Here is a 24,647-nt window from a genome sequence, read left to right as displayed (position 1 = left end):
CAGATGGATGTGTTATGATTGCCAATGAGACATATTTTTACCAGAGTTTAAGCCGGTGTAGTCATATGTATTTATATTTATGTCACTGATCTTATAACTGCAAAAGTCTCACTAGGAGATGTTTTCATAGACAACTTTTTGGTCCGTTGAAGTCAAGTCAAGTCAGCAATACAAAAATCACTATCAGTAAACATCCTATGTTTCATGACACACGTTTGTCATAAACTAGCATTTTCCTTGTACAGATTTGTCTTACTTATTCATATCATTTCAAAATGTGAAAAGGATATGTTTGCCAGTGACACAAGTATTCATAGACCAACGGACAAAGATTTTAACAATTTCAGAGCACATTAGTTCACCTCTGGTTTTTGGTGCGGTTCATGTTTTTCGATGCAGTATTATGTGGATTTGTTAATTTTTTTGTCATTTTTATAGGAAAGCAAAAAGTCAAAAAAAAAAATTCTATATTGGTCTCATGTTTCCGTCGTCGTCGTCAAAGTCGTCCGAAGACGGATGGTTTCCGGATAATAACTGTTACGAAAAAGGAAAGTAAGCTAGATACACTTACTGGAAATGTGTGGATATGATTAAAGCTTTAAATTTTTTGCTAGATAACATTTATGTACGTTTTGGCGATAAAGTGTATCGTCAGGTAGTAGGTATTCCTATGGGCACTAACTGTGCCCCTTTAATAGCAGATTTATTTCTTTATTGCTATGAATCTCAGTTTATGACCAAACTCAGTAAAGACCCATCATTGTTATATTTGGTTGATACATTCAAAAATACCTACCGTTATCTGGATGAAATATTTTCGTTGAATAATCCAGAGTTCTCTAAATATACTTCCGAAATTTACCGAAAAGAACTTACGTTAACTAAATCTGACATAAACAGCAGCAGTTGTCCTTTTCTAGATTTAGACATTTAATTTTAAACAGGAACTACATACTAAAATTTACGACAAAAGAGGTGATTTTTTCATTTCCTATTGTTAATTTTCCTTCAGTTCTAGACGGCGATGTGCCTTTGGCTCCATCATACGGTGTTTATATATCCTAACTCGATCGGTATGCCCGTGTTTATTCTGATGTCATAGATTTTAACGAACGTAATTAATGCATAACTGGGAAATTATTGTGTCAGGGATTTTGATACCATAAATTACTAAAAACTTTTATTAAATTCTTTCATAGATACAAAAATTTGATTAGTAAATTTGGCTGTATCTGTAGAAAACTTATTAAAAATGGTATTTCACATCCTAAGTTTTACGGTAATATTGTACTTAAAGCGAGGAAATCACTATGTGATCCGCGTAAACTCATCAAACCTTTAAACAAACTTATAGTAAGGGTTATCGTACCAATATTGTATTAGATCTCTGAATATAGTTAACATTGGCACTAATATCGATTTTGTCATTAGTAAACTAAAACATAACTAAATTGTATCTTCTTTTGAGGCGGGATGTATAGAAACAAAAACACGTAAATGTTTATCTATATAGAAGTCGCTCCTCACAATCCTACTACCTGTCGATACATTTATTTTGGCATTGCACAAGTCATGTCTTCTCTGACTGTTCATGACGTTAAAATACTAAATCCCTGGGATGTGTTTTAGTTGATTTTAGTCTCTGATGCATGATTTTTTATTATTAATTGCTTTTGACTTTTAACTAGCTGTCAGTAACTGCGAGTACTCTCAAATCGTATTTTCTTGTTAATTCGACCTGTTGTTACTGTTTATAATGCTTTTTTGTTAGTTTATTATAATATGGATCTTGTCGATATACCAGCTTTAATTATTTGGAATATCTTCTAATTTTCACTTCTTCGTACTACATTTGTATGAACTTCAAGATTATTCACCTTAAATCTGTACAAGGAAGTTTTAGATAGCTCTAACTGCATAGTTTTATTGTTATTACTCACCCCAATGTGTATCTAGTGTTAATTTTATGTATTAATATGACAGAACTTTCTTGGTATTCTCATTAATTGGAAAAAATTTATACACATAAGTAGTATACCTAAAACGACAATTTTATTTTTAATTTACTTGTATATATTATTAAAACCGGTTTTTTCAAAAGTGATTTTTTCGAAGGGTTTAATATTTCGCAGTGGTGTCTTGCCATGGCTTTGTTTGGACTTGTTTGTTTGCTATTTGGCCTTGAATGTGTGTCCCTAATATTTTATTAACTGTGCATTTGCATTCAGATATCGCAGATCAAATTTATTCTTTCATAGTGTGTTAATTTACGTTTTTTGATTGAGTTAAGTCTGTCAATTGATATTTTATCGTGTGTTTCTCTATGTTGTGATGTTATGCTATTGTTTCAGAAAAAGGGAGAAGGTTTGGTACCATTAAAACGTTTAATCCCGCTGCAAATGTTTGCACCTGTCCTTAGTCAGGAATCTGATGTACAGTAGTTGTCGTTTGTTTATGTAATTTTTACGTGTTTCTCGTTTCTCATTTTTTATATATATTGAACCGTTGGTTTTCCCGTTTGAAAGGGTTTTACACTAGTAATTTTGGGGCCCTTTATAGCTTGTTGTTCGGTGTGAGCCAAGGCTCCGTGTTGAAGGCCGTACATTGAACTATAATGGTTTATTTTTATAAATTGTTATTTGGATGGAGAGTTGTCTCATTGGCACTCACACCACATCTTCCTATATCTATAGAAAACATATTCAAAACTTTGTTTTAAAATTTGATGTGTTATATGACTTTTATATACAGATCTGTGCAAACAGCATGTTTAGGTTTGATAACCTTCAACATTAATTTACAATCAGTTATTTTAACGTTTACGTATTTTTTATTAAAGAAAATATAACTGAAACATAAACAAATTTATACTTTTTTATTCATTTTACAGAAACAGATGTTCAATGTATTTCAAAAAAGAATTCTCCAGAACAAAGATTTATAAGATGTGCCATGGTTGCTGTTCAGGAAATTCCAAATATAATGCAGGAAATAATGAAGCAATCTGCTATGCCACCAGCAACATTGTATAAAATGATACAAAATAATGAACCGTTTAAAAAAGTAATGCCCACAACAGAACAGAATGCATATGGATTACAAAGTCTTTTGAAAGATGGATACACAAAACTGCATGTAACATTAATATTTAATATTGTAAGGCATTACAGTAATATGTTTATACCCATACCAAAGCAAGGATGGGATAAAGACCCTAACCATGACGACTGTGACATTGGAGATGATACACAGCGAATGCGGAAAATGATAAACAAAATAAGGACTACACCTTCCAAAACATTGAGTAAAGGGGAGTTCAAAGAGTTTTTCACACACATTTATGCTATAAGTGCTCGAATAGATGAATATTTTCATAATCTAAATTCCTGTGTCACTTCATTCCAAAAAAATATTTACGATTTGTTACTCTGTCCTATTGACAAGGAAATGAAGGAAAAGGCCTTGGAAGAAACAATTTGTTTGAAAGGTAAAATATCAGATAAACATTACTTTAATTCAACAGAGTATAATTGCATTAATCTAACTAAACGTATTAATTGATTATGTATTGCTTAACCTCGCGTTGGTGCACAATACATTTATCGTGAAGCGAATTCATATATATCATTCTAATATTCATGATGTTAAATCGAATATTGAAAACAATTTACTTATACATATGTATGCACCTAGCCTACTGTTCAGTGGTTGTCGTTTGTTGATGCAGTTAGTAAATGTTTCTGGTTTGTCGTTTGTCATATAGATATGATCATTGTTTTGCCCGTGTGGATTGTTAAACACTAGTCATGTGTGGGCCCTTTATACCTTACTATTTGTTGTGAACCAAGGCTCCGAGTTCAAAGCCGTTCTTTGACATATTATTGTTATTTTTTTATACAGTTTGACCTGGATGGAGAGTTGTCGCATTGGCACTCATACCACGTCTTCCTTTTCATATATACTATCTGCTATCTGCACTTTGTTCGGTTTGTTGTCTCTTTGACATATTCAGATTTCCATTCTCAATTAAATAGTATATGTCAAACTCTGCATATTTCGATAACAACGTCATTGTAGCAGTTTAGTTTTAAAAAACAAGTTCAGATGTTCTTGATAGTTCACGAAGGATTATTTTACTTTATTACTGATAAATTTGTAGGATAAGACTATGACCTCTACGTACTATTATATTTATAATTCATAATACTTGCATTTAATATGTCAGTATTACGGTATTCTGTGTACCCTTGTCGTTGAGATGTTACTAAATATGTCAAAGGTAATAGTGAATATAAATGTATTATGTTTTATCTCACAAGTGATATATAGGTAAACCTGAGACCAGTATGATACAATCTAAGAAAATTACTGAAAAAAGCATATTCAACGAAATGTTTCAAAAACCTATATGTATATGTAATGGCGTAGATTACCCATGTAAACGTCTCTAGAGCAAAGCTATGGAAAGTGTGGGTTACAAAAGTAAACAAAGTTATTATCGTTACACAGACAATTCACATTAAAAAAGCGTTAAGTTATTAACACACGAGTCATGGATGTATAGGGAAATCAATTCTTAAATCATTGCTATATATTTTATTTTGATTTATTCACTTGTGGTATCACAACGTTTGTTCAAGTTCCCTCACACAATATTGTCACACACTAAAGTGCTTAAGACCGTCTATAATTTTATAATATTATTATTCAATTATATAAAATATATCTCTAAAATTTAAATGTCGATACCTAGTAAACCAACAAAAAAAAACACCACCCATTAACTTATAATACAAAAATTGTCAATATATTCTAAAAGACAGAAACCTATAAAATATGACACAAGATAACCGTTATGGTTACTTTGGGCTACTGACTATGGACATGTATTGTGAGTCACAAAAACATAAATGCCGTTTCATATATGATACAAAGCTTTATCAATGTAAGAAATACAATCATTTACATAAGCCTGACAAAAAACTCTATTAAGATATTTCTTAAATCCAACAGATGAGCTGAGGAATACATATCGATATGAATATTTTCGGTTTTAATTATTTTATTGTAGATTATTTTGTCATTAAGTCTGGAGAAAAGGAAGTAAGTGTATTTCGTGGGGAGTCACTGCAGAATTATTTTCAACGAATGGCTGATTGTGATGGTAAGTGTCTTTGATTTTAATTCTGATTTATGAATTTCCAAAAAATGGCAACAACAACAAAGCAAACACATTTTATTTCAGAATTGCTAGTACAATCTTGATGATGCTTCCGTCACGTTTGACAGAACGATCAAGTGACATGCTATTAGAGTTATCTCTTCTACACTATCATTTTGTTGCCTTTACTCTTTAACCATAAATCGTAGAGTTCATGGACACAAGATACGTGATTGATGGGTCACAACTAGGTAATTGGCGTCAAGATCAAATGATAAGATCATGTTCTCAATTTATACTTTTATTTGTGACCGCTACCCTTAACAAACTGAAATAGATAATCAATATATGATTATCATATGATATGCATATTCAATGATGTTTAAAATTTTATTATATTGCAGGCAATGTCTCATTTGAAATCGATATCTCCATAAGCCGTTGTCAGCTATATGGCGTGCTTTATAACTGATTTCACGTGGAAAGATACTGTATTTAACTCACTAGACAACTTTATTTTCAGATTTTAAATGACAATACGACGAAAGACTTAATAAATTGCCAATTGTATATTTGGCCCTTCCAACACTAACGTTCTTTATCTTACCTCCTATACATTTCTAGAAATATGATTGGTTAAAAGCGTCATCGTGGAAACCGTGTATATTCAATATTTGGTAAGTTGGGAGGAGGGGCTAATTTCATACACGGTTAGTAGTGGAGTTGCGTCCCTTTATATTCCATATAAGGTAACAAGGAGGCGGGGCTTATTTCATACACTGTTAGTAGTGGTGTTACGTCCCTTTAGAAAAAAAAACAGTACTAAGAAAAAATATTAAAGGTTTCAACAGACGAAGAAAGTGATGATAAAGTGAAATAAATTCATAAAACACATTTAAAGCTAACACGTTGCCATTTTTGGCATCTGTTTTTGTAGGATCAAAGGAAGTAGTTTTTTAATCATGTTAATGCTAACTGTATTGAAAACTTGCTCACTTTGATAGGTCACTAGTGTAAATTTTACAAGTTAAGATAGTCGGTAAGATAAATTCGTTACATATATGTGTGCTAGTGACGTAATACGATATATATGGGGTCAGTAAATTCCATATGGAATTTACTGACCCCATATATACCGTATTAGGTCAATAGCACACTATGTAAATAATATTATTGATAGTTCCACAATTTTTTAGCCCTAGGCAATTTTTGAATTCTTGGATCCACGGATTTACACAATGTATGAACGATAATAAATATATTTATATTAAAAAAGCGAAAAACGCGGCAAATGAACGTCATAGAAGTTATTATAACGTCATGTATCCAAGCGAAGTAATTGTTGTTTCAATGTTGTAATTTATTCCAATGAAGAAGGCCGTAATGGCCAAAATGTATGGGAATTCGTGTTATAGTTTTTATTATACAATCATTCAGAGACTTTACATATATATATATTTAGACAATATACGTATAGTGTCTGGAAATATGAAATTTATGTGTATGAGGCTTAGAAACGGGAAAATGCGAGGTTCTACCGAGCATTTTCCTGTTTCGTGCCGAATACAAATAAATTTCATATTTCAAGACACTATAAGTATATTGTCTTTATACTGAAATCGAAAACAAATATTTAAAAATGAAAAAAGTATGTAACATTAATTGTTAAAAAAAGTGTTTGGAATTTCCCCCTTCGGGTACCATTTTGGGGTATTTCCCTATGAGCGTAGTCCAGGCGGTAAAACATTGACATATTAAGGAATTAGAAAGGGAAAATAAACTTAATTGATAACATTTGATAACCATGGTATATAAATAACCAATTTGAAGACATAAAAGTTTAAATTCATAAAAGTTTGACCATGGTTACTTTACGTTGTCATGGTCGTAACGTGACGTTGTTGATGAAATACAATAAGGAGGCGGGGCTTATAGGTTAGTTGGGGTCATTGACGTATAAAGCTTACGTTTATACATATAGCTTTATCTGTATAGTAAAATAGCTGATTGCAGTATAAATATATATATGTCATCCGTTATCATAAAAAAATAAAAAAACGCATAGAAACCATATTATCATCAAAACGGTAGTTTAGCATTATAATTCTGTTCAATCTGATAATATATCTGAAGACATTATTTTCAGATTCTGTGATCATGTCTTTTTTTATAAATCAGGCAAATGTGTATTTTCAATTTTTTCATATTAAGCCTATTATGTTCCAAAAGATCATTGTAATTTGTCATTCCCTTTTGTCGACGACCTATTTCGAAAACATTAAATACCGTATAGCGGGCTATTTTTTCCTGATGTGAATGTTTTCGCATATTTTCGTGGATAAAACAAAATAGACAAAACAGATTTCGCCAATTAAAAAGGCAACTATATAACAAGTATTGATTCAAGTTTTGAATCCACCTAAATAATAATAAAACAAATTTATATACCATATTTAATGAAAATCGCGAAATTTACACCCGCAAAAAATAACCCACTATACGGTATTCATACTATTCAAATATAACAAAATCAACAATTTTATCTTTCAAGCCAATACAATAGCTCCAATAACCATGCGCTTTCCGGGAATAAAAGGAGATCCAGAAATTGCTACTTTAGTCAATACCTTACAAGACCAGATAAATGATAGATCTCTCCCAATCAAACTAGATGGAGCGGCGGTTGGCAGTTTGATTCTTTTTCTACGTGTAGAGAACAATGTCTTTAAAAGTGACATAGAGACAAGAGAAGTCATATCAAGTTTTATAGACCATTTCATCAAAGTGACAAATTTGCAGCAATGGTTATGCCAACCAAAGAATATAGTTGAAGTAGTTATAACAAACGGTAAGTTTCACATATTTTATTTAGTTGCATGAGTTAATTCTTAACTTATTGTATCCCGGTCACCATATTTCCAGAACGTTCTCTATTGAACAACCCTTTTAAGCTCACCTGGCCCAAGGGGCCAAGTGAGCTTTTCTCATCACTTTGCGTCCGGCGTCCGGCCTCATCGTCGTCGTTAACTTTTACAAAATTCTTCTCCTCTGAAACTACTTGGCCTAATTTAACCAAACTTGGCCAAAATCATCATTTGGGTATTTAGTTTAAAAAATGTGTCCGGTTACCCGGCCAACCAACCAATATGACCGCCATGGCTAAAAATAGAACATAGGGGTAAAATGTAGATTTTGGCTTATATCTCTGAAACTAAAGCATTGAGAGCAAATCTGATATGAAGTAAAATGTTTATCAGGTCAATATCTATCTGCTCTGAATTGGAGAACCTGTTGTTTGGTTGCTGCCCCTAAATTCAAAATTTTAAGGAAAATTTGCCGTTTTTGGTTATTATCTTGAATATTATTATAGATAGAGATAAACTGTAAACAGCAATAATGTTCAGCAAAGTAAGATCGAAAAATAAGTCAATTAACCAAAATGGTCAGTTGACACTTCAGGAGTTATTGCCCTTTATTGTCAATTTTACTAATTTTTCTTAAATTTTTGTAATCTTTTATTCAGACACTCAAATCAATCCATGTGTTCATAGATAGTAGATGTTGTTGTGTCCTGTTAAATTGTTATACGATGATGACTGATGTTCCCATATTTTGACTATTTTATTGATTGTGACTGTTTATTTAACGCATCATGTAAATGTAACGGAATTTGATGAGACTGTTATTAAAGTGAGAGGGTTAGCGCTATAGAACCAGGTTTAATCCACCATTTTCTACATTTGAAAATGCCTGTACCAAGTCAGGAATATGACAGTTCTTGTCCATTCGTTTTTGATGCGTTTTGTTTTTTGATTTTGCCATGTGATTATGGACTTTCCAAATTGATTTTCCTCTGAGTTCAGTATTTTTGTGATTTTACTTTTTACAAAAATCTTCGCCTCTGAACCAAGATGGCAGACATGGCTAAACATAGTAAATAGGGTAACATGCAGTTTTCGGTTTATATCTCTGAAACTAAAGCATTTAGAGCAAATCTGATTGGGGACAAAAACTTTCATCAGATTGAGGTATATCTGCCCTGATATTGTCAGACAAATCTGACAATCAGTTGTTGGGTTGCTGCCCCTGATTTAGTAATTTTATGGAAATTTTGCTATTATCTTAGATATTACTATAGTATTTAATGAATGATATCTTATACTATCAAGTATGATTTTAACCTTATTTAACATGATTTCCAAAGCATCAGTAAATACAGGTGAACGACACAGGCTCTTGAAAGCCTTTAGTTTTGAATCATCTGTAATTTTAAAATGTGATTTTTTAAAACTAATTGTAAATTCCCCTCTACATCTTGATTAAATCTTTATCCACATATCAAACTGGAATATTAACGTTTATAGGAATACAATGCGCAATGTAGGGTGATCGGACTAGATCTGCAGCGAATTGATGTATTTTCAGCAAGGTAAGAGAAAGAAGAAATGGATTTTGGTTTTAAAGACCCTTATTAGTCCCCCTATCTTCGAAGGATCAAGTACAAACAATTTTCTAATTTCAAGACAATAACTTGTGTTATCTCTGAACCAAGATGGCAGACATGGCTCAACATAGTAAATAGGGTAACATGCAGTTTTCGGTTTATATCTCTGAAACTAAAGCATTTAGAGCAAATCTGATTGGGGACAAAAACTTTCATCAGATTGAGATATATCTACATCTTGATTAAATCTTTATCCACATATCAAACTGGAATATTAACGTTTATAGGAATACAATGCGCAATGTAGGGTGATCGGACTAGATCTGCAGCGAATTGATGTATTTTCAGCAAGGTAAGAGAAAGAAGAAATGGATTTTGGTTTTAAAGACCCTTATTAGTCCCCCTATCTTCGAAGGATCAAGTACAAACAATTTTCTAATTTCAAGACAATAACTTGTGTTAAAGTCTATAGATCTATCTAAACTTGAACTACAAGGTTTATAACAACAACGGGAAGGCTGGGATTGAGTTTGGGTTACATTACTAAAAAGGGGGGGGGGGTGTTATATGTTTAGGGAAGTTAAAAAAAAAATAGTTTTAACTTTGGTTTAATATATATCAAACGATACTTGGTAAATTAAATGTCCCATTTAAAAAAATTAAGAAAATTAATTTTGTGTCAGAAACCTATATCATGTCAAAAAGTTGACCACAATCCAAATTCAGACAGTTATACAGAATATTCTGTCCAAACTTGCACAAACTGTTCAGGGTTCGATCTCTTCAATTGTATCATGGTGCACTCGCCGAAGCATTTTATTCAAACTATGCATATGTTTGTCAGTTTGAGTAACATAGACTATAAACTGTTAAAAACAGGTAATTCAACATTTTGCATAAAGTAATACCGAAAACAGAGATTGGTCTTCTTGTCGATGAATGCATTCGATGTTTAAACAAAAACCACTCACGAAGATGGGAAGTCGAAGAAAGTCACCTCCATAAACAGTTTATATTTTTTCACAAAAAAAATCATGGTAGATGATATATTTCGTGAAATTCACACATTCACTTGATCAGTGGTGAATTGTTGTTTTATTTGGAATCAGACCACATCCCTTTATTATTTTATCGAGAATTCAACACTAATGTAACTCCGGAATAAGGTAGAGGTTTGCTACTTTATTTAAACTTAGGACAAAAAAGCTATCAAGTCATGAACCTGATGTTCGGTGGTAGTTAATGTGGTTCATAAGTAATTCTTTTTTCTCATTTTTTTGGTATAGATTAGAACGACCGTTGGTTTGTCTGTTTGAATAACCCTTTATAGCTTGCTGTTCGGTGTGAAATAAGGCTCCGTGTTGGAATCATACTTTGGCCTATAATGGTTAACTTTTACATATTGTGACTTGTATGGAGAGTTGTCTTATTGGCACTTATACCACATTCTTGTATCTATTGCAATCGCACAATTTACCATACATATCCCTCCATGCATGCTTATTTAAAATAAGAAGAAGGGATCTGAGTGCCATAAGACAACTCTCCATTCAAGTCACAATGTATATAAAGTGATTAATTATAGTTCAAAGTACGGCCTTCATCATTGACTTCGTGCGTCTTTTTTGTCATGTGTTATTGCTTAGCGTTTGTTTGTAGTGTGTTTTAGTGAATAATCCGAAATGTATTGAAGAAAATCCAACAACTTAATTTTATTTGATGAATACAGCTGATCAGATTCAACAGTTGTAAATGAGAACATAAATATCTAAGAAAATGTAAAACAAATAATATACGAAAGCCGAAAGGGCTCACCTATAATTCAGAATTCAGCATTCAGAATAAGGAATTCAGAATTATTATTCTTTTTAATGTTATAAACTCTGTTATTATTTTAATAATTACTATTTGTTTTCTTTATGATATAAACATTTTTAATAACTGTCTCCATATCATCTACTCCTTCTTAAACAAAGAAATCTATTTATTTGTCCATGGCATAAGCTATAGAGGAGGGTTTGCTTTTCATTTCATCTTTGTGCTTTAGCTGGATTGAAATCGACTCTAAGTCTATGGTTGAAACTTCCACCCTCATAACCTTCCCATCATACACCTCTACGCTGTTTCTATTCCCTGTTTTTATTTACTCTCTAGAAACATGTTCATCGAACCCCGAAAATACGTTATTTTAAACAAAAGGCGAAATGGAGCAAATGGATACTCATGTCGAAATTATTTTGTAAACGATAATCTTGTAAAAAAAAGACTCTTTGTATATATTTATTCGCTAACTATACCTATCGGTCTAAGGGGGAAATTAAAAGTCAAACGAATGTCAACTGAATTATATACTTTACTTAGCCACGTATGAATAAATATTTCATTATAAAACTGACTCAAAACTAAATTGAAAGTCAACAACTCATTCTTAGCGAAATTCTAAGGAAGGGGCTTTCTGCAAAATCAAATATTCTATTGTAGACACCTTTCGATCTCATTATTTAGGTCTGTGATTAATAGCAGAGCTTCACCGGGTGTTCTAGGTTCAGTATAATTTGGTTTAACTAACTACTATTTGCAAAAGATTTTCACTGCACCCGAGTTCATTTGGGATATTTGAAACGAAAATTCCAGTACAGGCATCAATATCTTTGGAACTAATATGAGCACCAAAGTTCTCCGTGTGTCTTGTCTCAGGAAAAAATACTGTATGTCGGGAATACCAGGTGTGCCCTCTGCATTCTTTTTTACTTGCAATCTATGTTGATTCCACTGTGAAGCTGTATTATGACTTTTGTAAAACAAAACCTTAAGCATTCCATGTGAAGATTATCATTTTCATCATAAATTCCCGTATCTCTTTTTTTTTTTTTTTTTAAAAACAAATCCCCAATCAGAGAATTGTTTCCTGAGAATACACCACAAAACTTCTATCTGTTGGTTACTATTACTCTTTCTATATATGAACATTTTAAACCACGACGCTGTATCAGAGTCATAGAACCTGAAATATGTTTGCAAAACTTCCACTAAACTGTTTTCTCTACCACGGTTTGCCCTAATGAGTCTTTCAATTACATTAAGTCTTTTATGACATTGCAAGTAATATGATGCAACTGCAATTACATTAGGATTATTATTTGACGGTCCTAACTCTCAAGCCATATAATTCGTCTCAAATACCCATCGATACAGCCGTGTATAGCAAACCCGTAATGTTTTAGTTTGTCATAACCGTCAATGTGCCAAAGGAAGTTTGGACCCAAATTGATGTATTGTCTTCTCTGAAGTCTATGTTTTTGTCTCCTTTGAACAGATTCGTGTCTATTACTCGCCATGCCCGCATTACTGTGTCTCTTTTCACATGGATCTTATAACGAGTCTTGAGACGTGTCCATGTCGTTCCATAGCCTCCTATACATCCGTGTACTTCTTTATCTTCTAAAATTGCTTGAACGATAGTTTCTACTGAATTGTCCTCACGTCGTCGATACAGCTCAAGCTTTTTCAATATTCTTTTAAAAGCTGCTAAACTTATCGACACACCATGACTGAGTGGTATAGCTGATAGTATCTCCAATTTGTATAGCTTCTTGCAAAATATCACAATATGAAAAAGTGATTCATGTTCATTAATAGAGGGACGAAAGATACCAAAGGGACAGTCAAATTCATAAATCTAAAACAAACTGACAACGCCATGGCTAAAAATGAAAAAGACAAACAGAAAAACAATAGTACACATGACACAACATAGAAAACTAAAGAATAAACAACACGAACCCCATCAAAAACTAGGGGTGATCTCAGGTGCTCCGGAAGGGTAAGCAGATCCTGCCCAACATGCGGCACCCGTCGTGTTGCTTATGTGATTACAAATCCGGTAAATAGTCTAATTCGGTAGGTCAAATTCATGAAAGGGAAGGGGATTGTAGTTACGACGTTAGGAACATATCCTATATCATTTGTGAAATGGTTATTCCATAACGGTCAACCAACTCGTGATGGCGTCCGTAAAATTTACGAAGGGATGATTTCAACTTCACGATTTGGAACTCTTGGTTTAATAGCTTCCTTGTGAGCAGTAACCCTATATCAAGAAAATCATGATAGGAAATGCAAGCACGGGAATATCGTATCAATTGGGAGATATATACCCCGTATGCAGGTGCTGCTGGAATGTTGCTACTTAGAAATGGAAAGTTCACAATTGGAAAGCTGAAATCATCTCTTTTGTCGTAAAGTTTTGTCTTCAACCGACCCTCATTGTCAATTTCTAGATGAGATGTAAGTCAAGATATGAAGCCGACTTAACTGTATCTGTAGTATGCTTTATCTCCAATTCGATGGGATAGATGCGTTCCACATAGTCACCAAATTTTGAATTGTTTAGTGAAAGAACGTCATCTATATAGCGGAAAGTAGAGTTAAATGATATTGCTAACTTCTTATCTTTCTTCCTAAGCAGTTCCTGCATGAAGTCAGCATCATAATAATAAAGAAACAAGTCAGCAAGTAGAGGGGTTCCCATTTGGATGCCGACAATCTGTTGAAAAACACGTCCTCTGAACGTAAAAAATATGTTGTCAATCAAGAAATCAAGCTTCTTGATAATATCGGTTTCAGAGAATTTTTTGTTTGAATCAGAGTGATTCTGTACAAAGTAGGATTTATCCCTCCCTAAGACAAGATACTTTGTCATTCTTTTTTATGAAGCAAAGTAATACCAACTCTTTTTATTTGTCTTTTAGTTTGGAATGTGGAATACTTGTGATAAGAGTAGAAAAGTCAAATGTTTTAATACTGTTACAAGATGAAAGAGAGTTAGATTGTATGTACTCTTAAAGATCTTTGGATTTTTTAAGTATCCACATCTGATTCACGCCACCTCTAGAATAGGCAGTTTCACAATAACTTTGAAGACCGTCCTTGATTGCTGATAAAATAGATGTTAATAATTTAGAAAGGGGTTTCGTGGAGCACTTGGAAGACCCAGCAATATACCGTTGTTTGTAAGGACACTTATGTAGTTTAGGTATCCAATACAGTGATGGAAGATCCAGTTCTTCATCTTTGGTTGAAATTCGGTAGGTAAAATTCATGAAAGGGAAGGGGATTGTAGTTACGACGTAAGGAACATATCCGATATCATTTGTGAAACGGTTATTCCATAACGGTCAACCAACTCGTGATGGCGTCCGTAAAATTTACGAAGGGATGATTTCAACTTCACCATTTGGAACTCTTGGTTTAATAGCTTCCTTGTGAGCAGTAACCCTCTATCAAGAAAATCATGATAGGAAATGCAAGCACGGGAATATCGTATCAATTGGGAGATATATACCCGTATGCAGGTGCTGCTGGAATGTTGCTACTGAGAAATGGAAAGTTCACAATTGGAAAGCTGAAATTATCTCTTTTGTCGTAAAGTTTTGTCTTCAACCGACCCTCATTGTCAATTTCTAGATGAGATGTAAGTCAAGATATGAAGCCGACTTAACTGTATCTGTAGTATCCTTTATCTCCAATTCGATGGGATAGATGCGTTCCACATAGTCACCAAATTTTGAATTGTTTAGTGAAAGAACGTCATCTATATAGCGGAAAGTAGAGTTAAAGGATATTGCTAACTTCTTATCTTTCTTCCTAAGAAGTTCCTGCATGAAGTCAGCCTCATAATAATAAAGAAACAAGTCAGCAAGTTGGGATGCCGACAGTCTGTTAAAAAACACGTTCTCCGAACGTAACAGATATGTTGTCAATCAAGAAATCAAGCATCTTGATAAAATCGGTTTCAGAGAACTTTTTGTTTGAATCAGAGTGATTCTTTACAAAGTAGGATTTATCCCTCCCTAAGACAAGATACTTGTATCTACGTTGGTCATTCTTTTTTATGAAGCAAAGAAATACCAACTCTTTTAATTTGTCTTTTAGTTTGGAATGTGGAATACTTGTGTAAAGAGTAGAAAAGTCAAATGTTTTAATACTGTAACAAGATGAAAGAGAGTTAGATTGTATGTACTCTAAAAGATCTTTGGAATATTTAAGTATCCACATCTGATTCAGGCCACCTCTAGAATATGCAGTTTCACAATAACTTTGAAGCCCGTCTTTGATTGCTGATAAAATAGATGTTAATAATTTAGAAAGGGGTTTCGTGGAGCACTTGGAATACCCAGCAATATACCGTTGTTTGTGAGGACACTTATGTCGGGAATACGTGAATTAAGGAATAAAAACGTTGCATGTTCTAATAATGTAATCGATCTATATAATGCCCAAGTATACAAGTGACACGTCACAAAGTCTTGACGTTACAATATAAGACCTAAGTGACGTTCCCGTGGTGTGTTCGCGCCGTATTTACAACATAGGTATCCAATACAGTGATGGAAGATCCAGTTCTTCATCTTTGGTTGAAATACCAAAGGAACAAAGAACAGACCTATGATTATCCAGGATTTCCTCTTTGGTAAGTGTCGTGAGGGTATATGTTGAGTTTCCAAGTGAATTGTCTATACCTAATTCGTTTATCAAGCAATTAATGTAATGACTTTTACAGACAAAAACGATGTTATTTGGGGCTTTGTCTGCGGGGACAACAACATATTTATCATGAAGGTCGGATAGGTGTTTAGCAACATTTGGGTCTTTGAAGATTGACGTAGAATGGGCATTGATGGACACATTCAGTTTCTTAATTCTGATTTGTATTAACGACCTCACTGTCTTAATCCATTCGGATAGAGTGTCTACGTCTTCCTTCTCGCGCTTAGCCATAGCCTGGCATAATCCTCGACTGAATCCATCAAAATTTTAAAGTTGTATTTCCAATTGATGGATTTAGGCTCACGATATTTTTGACCTTCGATAACACATTTCGTAGAGAAGTGTTATTAACAATGTTAAGGTCACCGGTAATAACGTGGCCAGCAGGATTATATGTGAATTGGGAACTAGCACAAGTGCAATCAAAGGGTTTAGACTTGAAGTCGTCAATATCGAGATCCTGCAAAACGCGTTTATTATTGAAAATTTTAGTTGCAATAGGTTTGGTATAGGTATAAGCGTATAAGCATTAAGTATTGGGTGGTCATCTTTAAACACTGCTCCTACTGCTATAAGTAGAGAGGCAAGCACAAGCTGAAATAAATGCATAGTTCTTAAATGCAACGTTTCTTTTAAAGCTTTTTATTGGATATTAACCTGCATCTTATGCACGGTTAACGTTGAAAACATTGTTGCACAAGTCGTCACTCTCTGAATAAGCGTCCTATTAAGGATAAAGGAATATAAAATTACCATTGTCAAGTTAATTACTTCCTCTACACAAACACATACACTGGAACGATCATAATAATTGTCCAGTCAAAGTTTAACACTTTGCCTACACAGGAGAACTTAAGATGCTCAGAAGAGGATTGTATTAATTGAAACTTGATTTTTTTAATGGATTTACTGCTTGTGACTCTTAAAGTCGAAACAATATAGATAAAATTAATATAAACTAGCTCTATCTATACCATTATCATTATTCTTATTACTTTTATCATTATTCTTATTTTTATCTTAACGCTTTAAATATAAATTATAATGGATACTTACGAATAGGCGTGATATCTTTTGGACATCAAATACACAAGTCACTTGATAATAAGCAGATTTCAAATACATTAAACTTGCGCTTATTAATTTCATAAAAAGGGTGCATTAAATGACTGCAATAACTGGCGTGGAATCACTGTTATATCTATTCCTATTAATATCATGTCCAAAATTATTATAAAAAGAATATCCGAATCAATCAACAGTTCATAAAGAAAAGAGCAAGCAGGATCAAGGGGAAAATGCTGCGTTGAACATATTTTCATCCTGAGAAATATCATTGAACAATGCACAGAATGGCAGCGGCAATTCTACATCAATTCCATCGACTTCGAAAAAGCATTTGATAGCATTCATAGGGAAAGTCTTTGAAAAATCATACAACTTTATGGCATCCCACGACACCTGATCCATCTAATCAAGGCTTTTTATGAAAACTTCAAATGTAAAGTCGGAAAAGAACAACTTTATTTCCCAATTGAAAAACAACTGCAGATATCTCAAGAGGCATAATATGGGGAGATTCTTGAAGATTTGGACTTTGCTGACGATATTGTTACACTCACCAACATATCCAGGAAAAGTCCAGTCGAATAGAAAAGTATGCAGGACAGATAGATCTCAAAATAAACACACAAGAAACTGAAGTAATGAGTTTAAACATTAACAACCCAGCACCAACTATAATAAACGGGAAACCATTACAACAGACTGATACCTTCACTTACCTAGGAAGTACTGTAAGATAAAATGGTGAAGCCAACACTGACATCAAACAAAGACTGTCAAAAGCTAGAGCTGCATTTAATAACCTGTAGCCTGTATGGAAATCTGGTCAAAACACCATCCGGACAACGCTAAAACCATACAACAGTTGTATACTACATATCCTGTTGTATGGTTCTGAATGTTGGCGAAGGACAGAGGCAGACCAACAGAAGCTCTCTACATTCCATACCAAGTGTCTGAGGAGAATCCTGAGAATGGATATTTTGACTACAAAAAAAATCACCAACCAGGTCCTCCTCAATAAATGCAAACAAGAAGAGATCAATTTACTCATTAGCAGGAGAAGATGGAGATGGATTGGCCATGTTCTATGTAAGAGCCCTCAAGAACCAACAAAAATAGCAATGTTCTGGACCCCAGAGGACGACATGAGATAACATGGCGGCGCACAGTGGAGTCTGAGATGGCAAATTTCCAACATACTTGGGGGAGTTTGAAGAAGATGGCACAAAACAGATACATGTGGAGAGAAACTTCGTTGCTGCCACACATGCCAATGGGCGTAATGGGCAGTTAGTAAGTAAGTAAATAACTTCCACAGCAGGGGATGTTATAAACACATGTTTACAGATAGAACATTTTCAGCGGATGGATTGTACGAATACAGAATGATAGTTTTATATAAGAGTCCAATAAAGTGATGATTGATTTTTGGTCAGCACTGTAAAGATATCTTTATCTGACACTCATATGTTGGTTTTACAGTAAAGATGTCCACCTGGATTCTCAGCAATAGTGAAGAAGAACCAATTAATTTGGCGTTAAACTGTTGTTTGCTTTTCTTTTTTTCGAACAAGATACATTCGGGGATGGGGTCTGGTGGGGAAGGGTAGTATTCATATCATCGTGTAATGGACATTTTTTTAGGGAGATGCAACATATATCAATTAATACAAAATGTATGTTATAACATTTGATAAAAATGATTTCCGAATTCCGAATTCTGAATTACAGATGAGCCTTCTCGGCTTTCGTACAAATATGAATTAGGTGCCAATATGTAAATTACAGTATACGTTAAGTAATCATATTGAACTTGCATTCAGTAACTGCACAGTTACAATGCGTTACCTGATCATTCAGGATCAAGTTTAATGAAAAATCAACAAAATCCAAGGTTTTCATAAACAAATGAATGATTTCAAGGATAGAACATACTTTATTTAACTGTACTATCGGACACACCAAAAATTTAGTTTCAAATATATAATCATATATATTAGAATATGACCATTATAGCTACAAAAAAGTGGGGTTTTTGTTAATGAATCCCATAGACATGTATAGCGCCTTTTGAGTTTTCTCATCAATTAAGGCAACAGTAGTATACCTCTGTTTGAAATTCATAAATCGATTGTGAAAAAAAATCCGGGTTACAAACTACAACTTAGGGAAACACATCAAATGTAAGAGGAGAACTACGACACAACAGAAACACAACACTAAAATGTAACACACACAGAAACGAACTGTAACTATAATATAACAACAGCCATACAGTACTACATACTTTCTTTATCTTATTGCACAATATTGTTGATTCATTTTGATAGACATATTTGTTTTTTTCTGATTTGTTCCGCATTTTAAAAATTAAGCGATTTTGAAGAAGAATTTATATTTAATTACATTCACGGTCCGATATTAGATTTTTCACGATTTAATCGCAATGCTAAACCACCGTAAGTTTTCTTTTAGGAACATTTCTCACAATAAATCGATTGACGCCTGTGTAGTCGTCCAGTTGTGTCAATATCAAGATCGAGGACATAACGAGATATAAAGCAGATCTCGTTTGGGTAGTATCCTTAATCTTTAAGTTCTCTGATTTTTTTTTTATTCGAGCAATCACTTTAAAAGTTGATTTTTAAATGAAAAGGCATCATCATTATATCTAAAAGTGAGCTTAACACTCAACTTATGTTAGGTAGAGGGTTGGGCGCTCCTAAACAGGCCTAGCCTCGCCAGATTCCTTGTGTATCTGTTCCAAGTCAGGAGCCAGTAATTCAGTGGTTGTCGTTTGTTCATGTCTGTCATATTTGTTTTCATCTATTATATTGTATGATTTAGACCGTTAGTACGCGTGTTCACGTTTTAATTCTTTTACATTCTTTTTTTCTTTAATATGGAACAGAATACTTTTGGAACAGTCGATATATTCGAGAGGAAAATCAACCTCAAAAGAATGATAGCGCAGGTTGCGTACTTCTAAATCTTGAAGTCAACAAAGCCGGTTTCCATCGTGAACAACATCATCACAATTTAACTTTCAAGAACAAAGGGAATGAGACCGGGAACGACTCAGAGTTAATTGCAGTGATAAGACCTATCAAAACAGGTATTCAACTACAATTTCATAAAATCATTCTAGTATCTTACATCATGTTTCGTTCAACTCTATTTTTTTTTAAACTTTTTAGGGTCGTGGATAATAAGAAAAATGCAATTTGAGTTATATTGACTCACGTGAACTTTATCATCATATTATAAAGTGGAAGGCAATAGGACATTTACATTGATCAAAGAGAAAACAAGTATAATCTTACCAAACAAATAAAACTCAAGTGACAACATGAACAGATTGCATTGACCAAAGTAAAAATAAAACTGGTGTAAGATGTTTAAAAATTGAACAGACCATTCATAAAAAATAAGAGTTGTGATGCTATGATATACACCAATGAGACAGAGATGCGCTTAAAAAAAATCTAGAGGGAAACAAATGTTAAAAGTAAAATCACAAAAATACTGAACTCTGAGGAAAATTCAAAACGGAAAGTCTCTAATCAAATGGCAGAAAATTGTCGTTTAACCTTGTTTTATAGCTAGCTAAACCTCTCACATGTATGACAGTCTCATCAAATTCCATCATATATTGACAACGATGTGTGAACAAAACAAACAGACATAAAATGTAAAAATGTCAAAAATTAGGGGTACAGCAGTAAACATTGTGTTATTATCTTAATCCCTTTAAAGGCATAAAAATATGTAACAACGAGGCACAAAAAGACAAATAGACAAAGCATATTAGCAAAAATTAATGACCAGAATACAAAATGTACAATTATAGCACAATAACATAATGACGGAATGTATAAGTACAGAATCACGTCATAGGTATCAAAGAAATAAACAAAGCACATTAGCAAAAATGAAAGACAAGAATACATACATTATAAGAACAATAACACAATGTGGGATAAATAAGTAGAGAACCACGTCTAATAAGTGAATAATAGTCTTCAGCAGGTGTCTCTACATTGTGAATAGGGTTAACTTCCAAAAAAATGTGTATTGTGAAATAGTGTATTGTTCATGCTGCAATGTTGGAATGTTGTATGGTGACAGAAAATGTGTTTGGTGTATAGAGGAATTTGAAGAGGTGTACGGTTAGCATATAGGTCTTGAAATTTGGTGTATTGTGTAACCAGAATACTCGCGATTCCATTTAAGATAATTGCAGGATAAAAAAAAGGTATATTTTTTCCAGAAACAGACTAATCTTTGGTCTCAAACTTAACGTTGAACTTACGAGTTTGAATTATTTTTACTAAACTATTGTTTATATCTGAAATGTATGAAATAATTCTGACGTACCTAAATCCACAATTCATTTTCCAAGCAAATTAAGTTTAGGAAAAATATTAGGATGTTGACTAAGAGGTCTTTAAATGTATTATTTTTTTTCCAGTTTTTGTTGAGGGTTCAATTGATTTGGAAGAAGATGCAAATGAAAAAGAACACGTAAAGCATAAATCAGGTATGACCACTCTTCCCAAATGCGTTTTAATAAAAAGAAACATTTTTCAAAATTGAAAACTGGATATTCGTCCATTCTTTTGGATGTAACGGCCTTTTGGCCTATTTTCTAGTTAGCTATAAGAGGCCCCGACATAAAACAAAATAAAAAAAGATCACTAAACTAAAGGTAGCTGATTACCGTACAGGCTCGAGCGAGAAAAACCAATCTCGTTGAGATGAATGCGGATTATATAAAACAAATGTCACATTTTCATGTCAGCAATGTTTTTAATAACAAATAAAGACATATTCATATTATGACCAACATTTCAAAGTGCATTTTGAAGTTTTAATGTGTCTAGCTAGACTCATAAAAGCTAGAAGTATAACATTTTATTTTTCTCATATTGTAGAAATTAGTGCAGCAGATCAACATGAGAATTGGGAGAACTTTTTAAAGATATCGATTTTAGTTGATGACCATTTAAAAGCTATTTTGGTGTCCCTTATAGCATTACATTTACGTGAAAAACATTTGATATTTGAACAGTTTCTTAACCGAAATCAACACAAGATCTACCATATGTGCTATAATTTGGGTAGATGCTGCAGTTGTTTAGAAGACTTTTCACAAAAACAAAACGATAGAGTTTTATTCCCAATTCACATGGACATGTTGTTCGATAAAAATAACAAGATGCCTGGTCATAGACCTAACCATGGATCAAATTTCTGCTGCAGCTTTGCAAAATCTGGAATATCTACTGACGTCCTCGATGTGATACTTGCTAGGTGTCTTCTAATCAATTTCTGTGCCGATGTATTCTGGTACGATTGTTTGCAGTTTCAAGGTATCTCTTTCGAGAATTTCTTAAACAAAAACAAACATCTACTGTATCATCTTTGGCAAAACAACACAAGATGCTGCCAGTGTTCAAGTCCCGTACAAACTTCACTTAATTGCCAGATTGTAAACGAACAACAATGGACAGATATGTTCGCTACGTCTTCCAACTCAACACCATGTCGACAAAGGTCAACTTTTACTCATTGCATTTGTTCTATCTCTGCCAAACCTGGAATCAGTCAAGTTGACCTTGCTCATGTTCTACAGCATACGCTTCTAGAGTATTGCTGCTCAACTTTTAAATCTGTGGAAACACTAGTGAAAATCAGGAGGAATGTTTACGGACACATAGAAAAAGCACAAATTACAGATTATGACTATAACACATATAAGAATGATATTGAATCCGCAGTGTTGAGTTTAGCAATTATTTGTGGCAAGGAACAAGAGGTCAAAAAGGCTTTTAATGATTTAAAGCACAGAAGTTTAGATAACAATCTTTTGGTTAAGTACAAAGACATATTATCTAACAGAAAAGATGTAAGTTTTGAACTAGCTCGTTTTTTTGTTGTTGTTTTTTTTTAAAGTTGAATCTAATATTAATGATTGTCTCCTTCTAAAATATTTGTAAGATGTTTTTGACTATTTCGTATATGTCCCTTTTGGTGTTCAAAGTTCTCAAAAAAACTATTTGACTTTCTAAACTTTTTCAAAGTTTCTAGACTCAAACAATTGAGCTTGATGGTTGAGTGACCTGAATAAATTCGTCTTCATTGTTCAACAGCCTGTCTCCGCTAGTGACAGGTGCTTTCGACTCATATCGTTATTAATATTGTCTATGATAGCCAGTTTTCCTGCCAAAAATTGGTGATTCTATCCTTGTATTTCGGCTACCTCCACCAATACAAACTGTAACCCTTGATACAGCTAGGAGTGCTGAAAGTGGCGAAAACTCAATCAATCAAATCTGTAACGTACTGAAAGTTATACATGAATTTAACATATGTTACAGGTCAAAATAAAATTTGATACAGTACACACAAGAAGTTCACTCTCTTGGTCGTAAATTTTCACAGTGAAATCGTTGGATAATCTATCTGAATGATCTCTTCATACCGGAGCTTCATTTGAAATATATGACAGGGTTATTAAGCAGTGCTACTCCCAATCACAAATATAGCCGTTCCAAAGGGAACAAAATACATGCAAGAGTGCTTTCCAACTTTATCAACTTGGCAAACTGTTTATGATAATTTCTGTTTCTGGGGAATAATAAAGTACCCATAAACAAAATGCTTTATGTTATCGGTCAAGAACACACAGAGAAAAGTTGGTTTTGATTTATTTAACATTAACCATAGTGCTTATTTGATATCAGATTAATTTTTTTCGGTCTTATCCGTAAATTATTTATCCATTTTTTTTTTTTATTCAATCTGCATTTGCAATCATTAATCATTTATGATAAAACGTTTTTCTTTTCAAAGGATTCAACAGGAGTAAAGGCACTCGTACATACAAGTCAGAATGCAAACAAGCAACAAACTACCAAACTAAAGATATTTGAAAAAAGTAAAAAGAGATCTTTCAATGACATCGGAGATTCGAAAAATGAAGATGAAACCAGACTTACAAAATTTCTTAAGCCTATTGACATAAGAGAAAGCGATATTCGTTATAAAGGATCATCTCAAAACGCACTTGTACATACATCAGCAAAAATACGAAGATTTGAAAAGAATACGGAGAACTCACGTCAAGTTGTATCCCTGGACCTGAATTCTATGGAGGTAGCAATACCGACAAAACAGAAAAGTGTATCAAGACAAGGTCTGTAAAAAAATGTTTTCTCTATACATGTTTCTTTATAAGGGCAAGAGAGGATTGTCTTGTCATTTTCGGTAAAAGGTTGAAACATTGAATCTTAAGTTGTCATATTCAGATACAGAAAAAATCGCCAATTCGTTTTTGATGCGTTTTGTTTTTTGATTTTGCCATGTGATTATGGACTTTCCGAATTAGCAATACCGACAAAACAGAAAAGTGTATCAAGACAA

General features: G+C 33.3%; 1 protein-coding gene across 1 annotated transcript in view; it reads left to right on the top strand.

Moving 5' to 3' along the window:
- The window catches only part of LOC134701494 (uncharacterized), a 28,965-nt gene extending 4,537 nt beyond the window's left edge, over nucleotides 1-24,428 (top strand). Inside the window, exons 3-9 of the mRNA XM_063562648.1 lie at nucleotides 2,891-3,487; nucleotides 5,072-5,164; nucleotides 7,713-8,009; nucleotides 20,134-20,337; nucleotides 21,694-21,762; nucleotides 22,157-23,130; nucleotides 24,078-24,428. Coding sequence (XP_063418718.1) covers nucleotides 2,891-3,487; nucleotides 5,072-5,164; nucleotides 7,713-8,009; nucleotides 20,134-20,337; nucleotides 21,694-21,762; nucleotides 22,157-23,130; nucleotides 24,078-24,428 — 2,585 coding nt within the window. The remainder of the gene's footprint in view (nucleotides 1-2,890; nucleotides 3,488-5,071; nucleotides 5,165-7,712; nucleotides 8,010-20,133; nucleotides 20,338-21,693; nucleotides 21,763-22,156; nucleotides 23,131-24,077) is intronic.
- Nucleotides 24,429-24,647: the final 219 nt, after the last annotated feature.

Source organism: Mytilus trossulus, unplaced genomic scaffold (genome assembly GCF_036588685.1).
Source record: "Mytilus trossulus isolate FHL-02 unplaced genomic scaffold, PNRI_Mtr1.1.1.hap1 h1tg000244l__unscaffolded, whole genome shotgun sequence".
Taxonomy (NCBI): domain Eukaryota; kingdom Metazoa; phylum Mollusca; class Bivalvia; order Mytilida; family Mytilidae; genus Mytilus; species Mytilus trossulus.
This window is presented reverse-complemented; position numbering and strand designations above follow the sequence as displayed.